The sequence below is a fragment of the Caretta caretta genome, chromosome 1 (assembly GCF_965140235.1).
Source record: "Caretta caretta isolate rCarCar2 chromosome 1, rCarCar1.hap1, whole genome shotgun sequence".
NCBI lineage: Eukaryota > Metazoa > Chordata > Testudines > Cheloniidae > Caretta > Caretta caretta.
The window spans coordinates 167,146,173-167,159,594 of NC_134206.1; the positions used below are offsets into that span (position 1 = coordinate 167,146,173).

Below are 13,422 nucleotides of genomic sequence, written 5' to 3' on the forward strand. Positions count from 1 at the left end.
TAAAAGATAGGAAACAAAGATAGGAATAAATGGTCAGTTTTCAGAGCAGAGAGGTGTAAACAGTAGGGTACCCCAAAGATCTGCACCAGGACCTGTACTGCACAACATATTCATAAATGAAAAAGGGGGTGAACAGTGAACTGGCAAAATCTGCAGATGATACAAAATTACTCAAGATAATTAAGTCCAAAGCTGACTGACAAGAGTTACAAAGGGATCTCGCAAAACTGGGTACGAAAATGCAGATAAAATTCAATGTTGGTAAGTACAAAGTAATGCACATTGGAAAACATAATCCCAAATCTAGATACAAAATGTTGGTCTAAATTAGCTGTTACCGCTCAAGAAAGAGATCTTGGGGTCATCATGTATTGTTCTCTGAAATCACCTGCTCAATATGCAGCGGCAATCAAAAAAGCTAACAGAACATTAGGAACCATTAGGAAAGGGATAGATCAGGGATCGGCAATGTTTCACACGCAGCCCGCCAGGGTAAACCCCCTGTCAGGCTGGGACAGTTTGTTTACCTGCTGCATCCGCAGGTTTGGCCGATCGCAGCTCCCACTGGCTGCAGTTCGCCGTTACAGGCCAAAGGGGGCTGTGGGAAGTAATGTTATAGGTTATGAGGCTGAAAATGTGTCCTCATGGCTTAAAACAAGCCCAGGAAAAAACTCTCCAAGAGCAGAGGGGCAGTTCATGCCTCATCAGGGCATGTATGGGACAAACCCAGCCCAGCCTTACAGGAACAAAGGACGCTGGCCTAGGCAGCAACAAAGGATCTGTTGGACTCTTGAGAGATTCACCCCCCTTTCCTTGGTCAGTCAAGGACTACAATGAGATAATGTTCACCTGACCCTGAAGCGGGGAGGCAAAGCCAAGAGGGAAGAAAGAACACGATAAAGGGAGAGATGTTTGCCATGCTCTTCCTTTCTCTTCCACCTCTATCTACAGACATCACCACCAAGCAACTGAAGCGCTGATCAAAGGGGAGAGCCTGGCTGAAGGGTAACCAGCCAGCCTCTGGTGAGAAGCATCTAGGTTTGTAAGGGCACTGAAAGTGTTAAGATCAGCTTAGAATGCGTTTTGCTTTTATTTCATTTCACCAAATCCGACTTGTGCTTTGACTTATAATCACTTAAAATCTATCTTTTTGTAGTTAATAAATGTGTGTGTTTATTCTACCAGAAGCAGTGAGTTTGGTTTGAAACATGTCAGACTCCCCTTGGGATAACAAGCCTGGTACATATCAATTTCTTTGTTAAACTGATGAACTCATATAAACTTACAGCGTCCAGCGGGCATAACTGGACACTGCAAGACGGAGGTTCCTAGGGTTGTGTCTGAGGCAGGAGATATTGGCTAGTGTCATTCGGTTGCACAATCCAAGGAGCAGCTTACACGCTAGAGGCTGTGCGTGAAAAGTCCAGGAGTAGGTGTTCTCACAGAAGAGCAGGGTAAGGCTGGTTTCCAAAGTCAAGGATTAGAGTGACCTAGCAGATCACCAGTCCAGATAACACCAGGGGAACATCACAGTGGCACAGTGAGCAGGGTGTATGTGTGGCTTGTTACTCCAAATGAAGTTCACACTTTAAGCACTGATATTTGTGATTTTAAGTGAGTCTTAAGTACAATGGCTAAGAACAGTCAGGAAGAGGTCAAAGTTTTGTTATTTTCTGTTTGTTTATTTCGGGTGAGGGAAATAAGCACAAGAAAGCAGAAAAACGACTACCAGTGAGGCAGCTACAAAACTAGAGCTGGCCAGACTGGAAGCTGCAGAGAAGGAAAAGGATAGCAAGTTTCAAATGTGGCAGGCAGAAATGAGGCTCAAAGAAGCAGCTGCAGCCAGGGAAACTATGGAGGCAGAGGCAGCCAGAGAGGAGGCTACATACAAAAGGGCCATGGAAGAAAGAGAGAGTGAGCGGGAAGAAAAAGAGAGAGAGAGAGAGCGCGCGCGAAAACACCAACTGGACATGCTAGAGTTGCAGAACCAGAACCCCCCCAATTGCAACAACTCCCATCACTCCAAAAATCAGAACACTTATGTCCTGCATACAGTAAGGAGGACGATATTGCTGAATATCTGACTACCTTCGAAAGGCAGTGCGTAATATATGAAATCCCTGATGATAAGAGTTCCTACCCTGCTCGCTGCACTACTGTGACGTTCTCCTGGTGTTATCGAGACTGCTGATCTGCTACGTCACTCCAATCCTTGACTCTGGGAGCCAGCCTTACCCTGCTCTGCTGTGAGAACCCCCACTCCTGAACTGTTCACGCACAGACTAAATATAAGGGAGTAATTCTTCACACAATCCAGTCAACCTGTGGAAATAATTGCCAGGGGATATTGTGAAGGCCAAAACTATAAGTGGGTTCAAAAAATATAAGTTCCTGGAGGTTAGGTCCATCAATGGATATTAGCCATGATGGTCAGGGATGCAACTCCATGCTCTGGATGTCCCTAAACCTCTGACTACTAGAAGCATGGAGTGGACAACAGCAGATGGATCACTCAATAATTGCCCTGTCTTGTTCATTCCCTCTGACACATCTGACATTGGTCACTGTCGGACAACAGGATACTGGGTCAGATGTACGACTGACCAGACCCAGTATGGTCATTCTTATGTCTGTCTCACCCAGAAAAAGACGGGCTGCAATCTACAGCCTCTTCAAGTGTTTGCATATGGAACAGTAGGGTGGTGTTGGGATATTTAGGTGATACGAGAGAGAGAGAGACTTACCCTCTTATATACTGAATCTCCCAACATCCTTAGGTTTCAGAGTAGCAGCTGTGTTAGTATCCACACACACTTAAATGTAAATGGATGTTAATATAGCAGCCTATGTCTTTTCAGTCACAGTAAATTCTTGGCACATGATTGCCTTGGCTGCTCTAGAACAGACAGTGTAACTGCCTCTCTGAGTGAGCCTCATTTAGACTCTATGGAAGCCAAATAGCACTTCTATGACTCAACACCTGCTGAGAAAATCTAGAGCCGTACTATTCCCTATACGCCTATTTCAATCATTCATAAGCACTTCAAAAGGTAAAGCAGGCCATGAAGTTCAAAAGAGAATGTGCCTGCTACAGTAGTATGTAATTTTGTAATCTGTATGCAGAGCAATCTGTCATTGACAGATGACAGATTCTACAGGACATACTATGCAGGTGCTTTTTACAAATACTTGCTTCATTCACGGAGTACCTGCTGAGGGTTAATAGGAGTTTCCAGCTCTCTACAGAGTGCTTGTTCTTCCCACGTATCCCACCCCTGCATTTCCAGGATTCTAAAATACACAAGTTAGCATTTGTTTGCTACAAAAATGTATTCTGAAAACAGAACTTCCCGTGAAAAGGCCACCTCTAATATTAGTCATTTTACCTCTATGGCGGAACCTAGAAAACTATATTTTTAGTAGCTACTTCCCACTGGGTAATCAGCATTGTCATGGAAAACACTTGATTACCAGGACCTAAAAATGCACCTTTTTAAGATCAACAATATCTCTAAAGAAACCAATAAATAGGTTTTTCAGTGGGTTAGGAATCAAGCAACTCAATTTCTGCAACTACTTCTGTAGTGCCTAGATCTATCCCAGAATGAAATTAAATGTAATTTCAGCTCAAGTTCCTTTATATAACCTTCAGCACTAAAACATTCTCTAGCCCTAATATATTGTCATTCTGTGATATGACACAGAGGCTTTCATATATTTTATTAGAGTACATAATAGATCATCCAGCCTCCTCAATCTACTGAAAGTACAAACAGTCTCACTCAATTATATTCAAAGGGACATAGCCTTTTCTGTCTGCATTAATGCCATAAGGAATAATATCTTGTGAAATCTATTTCTGGCAAATTTTCATTGCTCAGTGGCTGGCCATTCTGAGTCTAAAGACACTGAGTTTGAGACTACCTCAGAAAATACCATGAGTGAGCCTCCTATCATTCACTGAATGACAAAAGAGCTAACTCAACAAGGATTTCATCATCACAATTTAAGAATAAATCTAAATTAGCACGCTACCAAAAGAGAGACTGCTTCCTTAGAAGTAGCAAGAAAGATTGTCAGAACTGAGGAATCTTACAAATCAATCCTTTCCCAAAAAATTTTCAGATTGTAGGCTGTGATATTTTCATCTAAACAGCAATGGAAAAAAATAATCTGTTCAGTATTCTCCTGTGCTCAGCTTAAATGCATTTACTTGCATTAAGCATAACCACTCCTTTTTCAAGACCAGAAAGTAATCACATGCCTGTTATTATGGAAACCTTAAACCACAAAAAGAACAGTAAAAGGTTTGACCTAAAACCCTCAAAAAGTAAAGACATTCATAGCTAAAGCTGTAAAATTTAACCTTAATTCACCCTGTTGTGCCTAGGCATTTGCAAGAAGTACAGGACCAAATCCAGGTTATTTTACTCATAAGTGTAGTCCCATTAGTTTCAGCAAGACTACTCTAGGGAGTAGGGTAACCAGACAGCCTGTGATATTTTATTACTTTGGGCCAAATCCTGAAGGTCCCTGCAACACCTACCGATGATGGGGTGAGGTAACCGCAGAGTTTTGGCATTTACTTTGTATTGCCTTGATCTTGTGCTATAACACAATTGCATCTGAACCTAGTTGGGGCCTCATTAATTCAAAAATGTAATGCCTAAGTACATACATTTATGAAACAATAATATGTATTAACTCCTCCAGAGCTATTGGGTCTCCTGCATCGTGCCTCTTTGGGTACCTTAATTTACTTGGAATTTGAAAGACTGTAATAGGCTCAGGTTGTGCCAATGCAGCCACCAAATATTAGCACTAAGCGTTCACATTTTTATGGCATTTTTATTGAAATTAAGTCAGTGCCCTTGCTCAATAACTGCTTTAAAAAACAAAATCGACTGTCAATTTATTTTTCCTTTTTCTAAAATATATTAAGGGCACTAATCAGCATCATGGAATCATAGGCCTGAAAAATGTCAGTTTAGAAAAATACAGCAACTACCATGATCCTGCAAACTGTTCCACATGAGAAGACCTTTATTCCAGCAGGAGCCTCTCTGAAGTCAGTGGGACTCCATCTACAGGCACACATGTCTGCCCACACAGATCAGCTTACAGCTTTGAGCCCTAAATTATTTCTTTTTTAAATCTACATGGGCTAAAAGGTTTTACACAATGGTCTTCTGGCCGAGTGAGAGGGCTGTGCACTGCCAGGTAGAATATCTGGATATTAGTCCAGACTCCAGACCCCAGCTCAACATTCCCTCTTAACTGTACAATGAGACAAGTAAGATGTCACACCTAGTGAACATTTCTTGCTAAGCAATCAGAAATGCAATTTGGAGGGGCAAGGGGAAATCAATAAAGTAACTGTCATATAGAGGCTGGTCATATGTGCCTTAAAATAGAGCTCCTATTAACTTCAATGTGGCTTTGGCTGTCTGATCTGTGTAAGGAGTGCAGTATTGAACCCTTAGTCGTTTAGGGCAAGATTCTGGTACCCTTATGTTGAGTAGTATATTGCTCCTCAATTTGCCCCACTGCAGTTACTGAGAATTCTCAAGGAACTACTCAATATAAGGCTGGTAGATTCCAGCCCTAAAAAATTAAGGCTTGATGAATGAATAAATTAATCTGCCTCTTAATATATTACCAGGCAGGTGGGGAAGGACATTGACATAGCAACAAACTACTTAAGTAAAACTTCCCTTTTTACTAACCCATCTCCTGTGCACTGGTGTCATTCCCTTCCCACTTTTATTTCTCCTCCCCAAGTGATACTCTCTTCCAATCTCATTCATGGAGGTGTTTGCTCTAATCTCCTCCCCAAAACCCCACACACCAAGCAAAGGAGTCCAGGAAAGCAGATGTTTGTCTCTCCCACCTCATGCTGCAGGCTGGGCACTGTGTAAGCTGGCTGGAGGCTACATCAGAAGTTCAGTAGAGGAGTATGAACAGGAGAGCTGCGTGTTCATCAGCTCCATATAGGGGCTGAAGTTCAGGTCTGGGGTCATGTGTGCACCTGAAAGGGAACAGTGTTGCGGCTCTTTGTTCCCAGGGCAAACAGTAGATATGAGAAAACTGATCTGGCTAAAGTTCAACCTTTTGGGGGTTCAGAGAAGTTCAAGTAACTATCATTTTTATTATTTCCATACACTCCTGCTCTTCCTTAGTTTCAGCCAGAAATAAAAAGTGGAAATGCTAAATATCACAGGAATTTTCCCTGTACTTCCAACTCCAGTATTCCAAAATGTACTCCAATTCTCATCAAAACATTCCAATTACTCAGGCAAAGAGGTTCGCGTCAGTTTTGGATAATAACTTTAGAGGCTTACTTGACACAAGCCAGCCAGGGCTTAGAATGCCAGGGAGGTGGAATGCTCAGCCTCTAAAGAAAGATGGATGTCTTGAACACTCAACACCAATGCTTCTGTCCAATCTGAGGGCAACACTGACAGGCTCAGAAGAAAGTCACATCTAGTTCTCCACTGTATGAAAGATGCTGATCCCAGAAAACAACTTGGGGACTCAAGGTTGGGGGCCCTGACAGGTGTAAAGCAACTTGCCTGTCCACAAATAAGGACACTAGCCCACATAACTGAAAAAGCTGTTTCTCCAACACTTTTCACTGTTTGTTTCTTTTGTTATAATTTCTGTTATTCAAGACAATAAAGAAACTGTGGGTCTGGAAACTGAGACAGCGTGGCCAATGGTGGGTCTCTCTCTTTTTTTTTTTCTTCTTCTTTTTTTTGTTAACAGACTAAAGTAAATATAGCAATCCAGAAAAGGGGAGGTGGGAAGGGCATGCATGTGTAGGTGTCTTACATCTAATCCTCTGGTTGATAAATTTGTTACTGAGGAGAAGCATGAGGTTGGTAACAGAAGAGAGCAGGGAAGGAATTTTTTTTGCACTCCTATAATATCATAATCACTAACCCTATTATTGTTCCCATGGTGAGTTTCAGGGCAAGTCTCATGTTAAATTTCAGCCCATAACAAATTTCTTTTACAACTGGAGTTAAAAACTTGAGCACAGGAATTTATAATGGAAATTATGACAATCTTAATGATAGCTGCATTTACAGTGCCACTAAAATTAGAGTACATTATACTCTTGTCATTTGCTTACCGTGATCTAACTGGTTAAAATAAGCTGTCAAACCCACTCTGAACAACTGTAGAGAAAACCCTTTTTAGGATTTTTTAATCCATTTTATTATTGTTTGTATTTGTTTTCATTACAGTAGCACTAAGAGGCACCAATGCAGGTTGGGGCCCCATTGCATGAAGCACCATACACAGTAAAACAGCCATTGCCCCAAAAGAGTATACAGTCTCAATAGACAGTCGAAGGCTAGGAAGTGAAAAAGAGGCTTACTGAGATGAAGTGACTTGCCCACAACCCCCAGTAGCAATGCTGGGACTAAAACCCAAGACTCCTGAAACTCCATGTAGTATGTTAGCCACTAATTCTCAACCCATTTACCAGTATGGGCCGCATATGCGGCTCTCTGTGTATTATGGGGGCCACATCCACACAATGTATATTATACCTGTATGGCCCTGAGGATGTCACACGGGTCGCAGCTGTGTGCTGATTGGGCCATGGGTTGAGAACCACTGCATTAGACCACTGTGTCTCCAAAGTAAGCCTCCATTTTTGTTACTTAACTATATTTCTACAGGCTGCTTGTAAAAATTAAAAAGATTTTAAAAGGCTTATGTGAAAACCTTCCTTCGAAAGATGTTTCAGGTCGGTGTGGGACACCAACAGTCATTTTTTCATCACTTGTTGCACATAACTAGAAAGGCCAGATTATATCAAAATTAATAGTTTTGCATTAGCTGGAAGGTGCTCCTTTTTTGGGTGTTTGCCGCCATATCCATTTTATCAGGACACATTTTATGCAATAGCCCAATACACCTATGATGAATAATTCCTTTGGCTTCATGGAGTTACGTCAGGAATAAATTCAGCTCAATAAGTCCAATGAGGGTTATCACAAAGTGTCCTGCATTAGACAAGTCTGGGTGTTCTCCATTGACAAACTGGCGAGAAAAAGGCAGAGACTTATGGGCTCAGAAAAGGGCAGACTAATTGTATTGCACTTTGTCAACAAGCTAGTTTTTCTCCAATGCTCCTAGTACTGACAAACCAAGAGGTCACTAATATTATTAAGAAAGTAACTACATGTTTGATCGCTGTAGGATCTGGAATTGGAAAAAGTACAAAGAAAGGCAACAAAAATTATTCAGTGTATGCAAGTGCTTCCATATGAGGAAAAATTCAAAAGACTGGGACCATTCAGCATGAAAAAGAGATGAATAAGGGGGGATATGATAGAGGTCAATAAAATCATGTATGGTGTGAAGAAAATGAATAAGGAAGTTTACCCCTTCCCATAACATAAGAACCAGCGTTCACCCAATGAAATTAGTAGGCAACAGCTTTAAAAACAAACAAAAGGAAGTACTTTTTCACACAACACACAGTCAACCTGTGGAACTCATTGCCAGAGAATGTTATGAAGGCCATTCTTATATTCTTATGCTAAAAGATTCTGTATAAGATAGTAATAAACAAACAAAAGTGAGTCTCCATGAGATGACTTCATCTCTTACTAATGTCCTCTAAAAACTAAACTGCTACACCTTCCAGTGTGTGACAATGTCAACAACTTCTAATCATAAATACAGTCCACCCAAAAAACCCTAGCTCTCATTTCAATAAGCAAATAGTATCTGTCTTGCTTGCAGACACACGAAATTACACAGAGCGGCCAATATTGCAACAGTTTAAGAGGCTGTGTTCTTTACCACAATGTTTAAAGCATATTTATAACTAAAAGCAAAAGGGGAAGACAGAGAATTGAATAATCTATACTGTATTATAGTGATTAAGACATTAAAAAAACCCAAAATCTATAATTATCAAAGCTCTTAGTTTATTGACAAACTGAAAATACTATTTTTGTGTTGAATGTTTAGAGAGTCAAACTAGTCACAAAGTTCAGTATACTATAAATTCAGATATTTTCTTTTCACTGTCATATAGAACCACATTTATTTTTTCTTAGGCATAAAATGCTATCTATCAATGGAAGTGACCCCTCAGAGGTTTTGCACCTCTGGGTGCTGGATTAATAGCCCTCCTGCAGACACAAGTACCCATCTATCTAAATAGTAGAGCACAGGCATAATGCCCAGCCAATGAGCCTCAATCCAGATAGAGAGACTGCCTCTAGCAAAAAGGACAGTTTAATCAATTGCTGTCCTTTCAATCACAGGTAACTTCAGTCCTAGTGGGAGCATCTCTCTGCTCAGATTGCCAGCAATTATACCAATTGGGATGTGGGGAGGGAATGGCGTGGCAGACCCTTATCTGCTCCCTGCAGAACTGGGAATACCAAATTCATTTCACATACCGCAACCAAATCCCAGGAACAAATACAATCTGCAAGAGAGCTGTCCACAAACATGCAAGCAACAAGGAGAGGGGGAAGTTGCCTCAGTTCGCCCTTAAATAAGTGGAGTTGACCCAAAACTCAAATGGAAAAGTGCATTCTCCTTGTGAGCGGCTAGCAGGAGAGCTGCTCTCCAAGTGTGGAGGGAAGCTGCCCATGGGCGAGGTGGAGGGGGGAGTGAGGGGAGGAGAATTTAAACACAAATAAGTAACACTGCGGTATCACAACTGTAAATGGAAGCCTTTGGGGCCATAGCTATAGGGAGACTGCAATACCCCTTGCCAGAAGAGGGGCTGGTTTAAGAGGGATCTCCTCTGGAGGGGGAGGGGGAGAGTAAACTGGCGGAGCTGCCCCTTCTAGTAAGACTGCGGGGAATGGAGTGGCGCCAGCCCTTTGAGCACACTGGAATGAGATGAGAGTGGGGAGTTGCCCTCGGGAGTCTAGTTGGTTGGGGTGCACAGAAGGGAGCTGTGCCTATGCCCAGGGTGGGTGTGGCTGGGGAGGGACAGTGGGGAGCTGCCCCTGTGGTTGGGATGGGGTGTTCAGCGGTGAGTTGACCCGTGGTGGTGGTGCACAGTGGGGAGCTACCCAGTGGTTAGGGTGAGTGTGGTGGATGGATAGTGGGAGCTGCATCCGGGACCGGGGGTGCATAGTGTGGGGTAGCTCCCCCCGGGATCGGGGTGCATGGCGGGGGGGAGCTGCACCCTGGGGAGCGGGGTCGGGGGTGCATAGTGGGAGAACTCCCCCCGGGATCGGGCTGCATGGCGGGGGGAGCTGCCCGCCGGGGAGCGGGGTCGGGGGTGCACGGGGGGGAAGCTGCCCCGCGGGGAGCGGGGTCGAGGTGCATGGACGGAGCTGCCCTCCGGGGAGCGGGGTCGGGGGTGCATAGTGGGGGAGCTCCCCCCGGGATCGGGGTGCATGGCGGGGGGAGCTGCCCCCCCGGGGAGCGGGGCCGGGGTGCATGGCGGGGGAGCGGCCGGGGCTGGGAAGGATGGGTAGCTGGAGGGAAGTGGCGGGGGAGCGGAGCGGTCGGTACCTTCTCGCCGGTCACCACATGCAGCCCCTCGCGCACTTTGGCGAAGGACCCCTCTCCCAGCTTCCTGCCGATGAGGTAGTTGCCGACGCGCTTGGTGTGCTGGAAATCGCGGAGCCGCTCCCGCGCCCCCGCTGCGCTGACCCAGGCGGGCAGGAAACTTCCCTCCGAGCCCAGCGGCGGCTTCCTCGGCTCCCCGCCATCGCCGAACCCCGCCGCCGGCGGCTCGCTCAGCAGCCCGTCGCCCGCCGCCGCCGGCATCCTCCCGCCCCGGCTCCGCTTCTGCCCTGCCCGCTACTGCCGCCGCCGCCGCCGCCGGGCACCTTCCCTCGGCATCGGGGCCAGTCCCGCCCCTGCAGAGTCCCCCCGCGGCCAGCGGCGGCGGGCGCCCGCTCCCAGCTCTGCGAGCCCCGCGGAGAGGCTGCGGCCAGGCGCTCGCCTCCCGAGCGCACGTGGGGCTGGCGGGATGCTGGGAGGGGAGGGGGCCGCTCAGGCGCCTGCTTGAGGCAAAGAGAAAAGTTCCTCCGACCAGCCGCGGGCTGGATTGGGGGGTAGGTGGGGCGGCCGCTCCAGCACGATCCTCTCCGGAGAGCGCCGGCAACAATGCAACGTGCAGCCAGCCCAGCAGCTACTGAAGGCGAGCGTGCAAGGCTGGCACACAGCGCATCACGTTGAAGAGCAAGCGAGAGCCAGCTCCCGCAGATCAATTGTCTCCAGTCCCCGTGCAAGCCGGTTTCCCTATTGGGTCTGTCTCGCTTTACCCCTCCCCTCTGTCTGTGTGTGTCTCCCTCCCTCGCTCTGTGCCGAGAGAGGTGCTTTCTCTTTGCTTGAGGCGCCCTCTCGGATGGGGGAGGGGGGGGAGCCTAATTCCGTTTGAATGTGCAGTAATTTAATCCGATCACACGCGGCGGGAACAGATGTGATCTAAACTCAGCACAGCAGCCTGAACATTTTCAAACCCTGGTCGCCCCTCCTTCCCCCTCTGCTAGTGCAGGGCTCTCAAAACAGAACACCCCCAAACCCCTCTCCCAGAGAGAAAAGCCACCTGAAAGTCATGACAGTGCACCTCTCTCTGGATAATTAGACTACAAATCCCAGCTCCCAGCCGGATACAGACATTCGACGTGGTTCTTTTTCTGGACATGTATGTGTGTGGTTTTGTTTTCTCGTTATGTTTTATTCTTGCTTGAGAATATTTGTATCCTGCGCCGCTTTCCCCACCTTTCTACTTGTGAACACTTCAGGGTGGGTGTGTTTTTCACTCCTTTGTTGGTGGAATGTGCTCCAGAGCTGAGATCGTGACAGCTCTGCTATTGAGTGCATGAATACCCCCCCCCCACCCACGAATTGTTAAAAAATTCTGAGAGTGCCAATGTAGTTCCTATGCAGCTTTTCGATGTACCACCCTTTTGCTTCAGTTCAAATTATTACTTTATTTACAGGTGGGTTCTACATTTCTAAGTTCTCTACCCTGATTTTGTTTTTACCAATTAATTCAAAGTTGCATTTTACAACATAACTTTATTTGGTATAGTTTCTTTCCTATAAACTGTATCCTAAAATGTTTTTCAGTGCTTCATAATACACCTGCCTGCAGTATTAGGTAAAACAAGAGGGCAGACAGACATGGAGGCATAGGTTCTGATCCCCTGCCCCCTTAGTGGAGCGTGGAGAGAGGGCAATCCTTTCTGTAGAGATCTTCCCCATCCCAGGCAAAGGGAGAAAACGAATCAGACTGTTCCATTCTCCTCCCTTCCCCTCTTTTGTACACAGTATGTGCAGGTATTTACAGAGGCAATCAGGGACATATACAAGGGAGGATAATAGAATCTAGAGATTTAAAAGACCTATTGGATCAGCAATGCACTGAGGTCCTGATCCTAAAGCTAAGCACCCCTCAACTTACACTGAAGTCCCTGGGAGTTGAGGACATTCAGTACCTCACTCAGGGGCTGAATTCCTGTGTACACATAAAAGCCCTTCCTGAGCTGGCCCAGAAGGTCACTGACCTCTTCTCATTTAAATTCTTACCTAAACCTTCCCTGTACCATGACACCCACAAGAAATCAAAGATGTTTCTCTTTATTTACACTTAAAAAGTCAAAATAGCTTTGCTCCACCATGTACACTAACCTTTGCTAAGTAACTGAATAATCTTTTAGTTGTTACCCCAGTGCTTCCTCCAATCCATTTACACCCTGCTGTTTTGCTGCCCCCTATGTTGTGTTATGTGTCTGAAACTGATTTGTAAGCTCTTTGCCTCAGAGTACAAATAAGAAACTGCCCCAATTTAGCATAGTATTAGAGACTGTGAAATAATGAATACTGAGAAAACCCTTCCCCCTCTGTGTGCAGGGTAGAGTCATTCCCCCAACAAGGCTACATCAGATATTATATTATTGGTGAAAAGATAAGTTTTCAGCTGAGATTTCAAATGAGATGGAAAAGTAATGAGGGGAAATATGGACAGGAACTGAACAGAAGGGTCTAACACCAATAGAGCTTATTTTGATGGTTTCCTTTTGGTTTTAAAATATACACACATCCATGCTCTGGATACATTTACAGTATTACAATATACCCGAACAGAAAATAACAACCAAATTACCCACCAGCTCTCAATTCCCACCCCTTTTCCAGAACTATATCCTTCCCTTAAGGAAAAGTCTGGGAGAACAAATGGCTCTTTCAGCTTGTCCTGAAGTTTAACACTTTCAGGCTCTGGCATGCCAAACCAGGGAACAAATTCCACTGCAGATGATATCTCACCAAGATTGACCTGCTCATGCCCCCTTTCAGTTAAACCAAGAGAGACGATATCTTGAATGCAGCTAGTTAGCTCAACTGTGGTGGTATGAAATAGGAGAGAATCTGTGTGACAGTCCACAGAAGGTGTCAGTGCAAGATGAGCAGAGGAGC

At 45.1% G+C, this 13,422-nt stretch overlaps 1 protein-coding gene across 1 annotated transcript in view; it reads right to left on the reverse strand.

Annotated features, from left to right (window-relative positions):
• HUNK (hormonally up-regulated Neu-associated kinase) overlaps positions 1-11,272 on the reverse strand; it is an 86,594-nt gene extending 75,322 nt beyond the window's left edge. The window contains exon 1 of the mRNA XM_075133151.1: positions 10,507-11,272. Within this exon, the coding sequence (XP_074989252.1) occupies positions 10,507-10,764 (258 nt within the window). The 5' untranslated portion in view covers positions 10,765-11,272. The remainder of the gene's footprint in view (positions 1-10,506) is intronic.
• Positions 11,273-13,422: the final 2,150 nt, after the last annotated feature.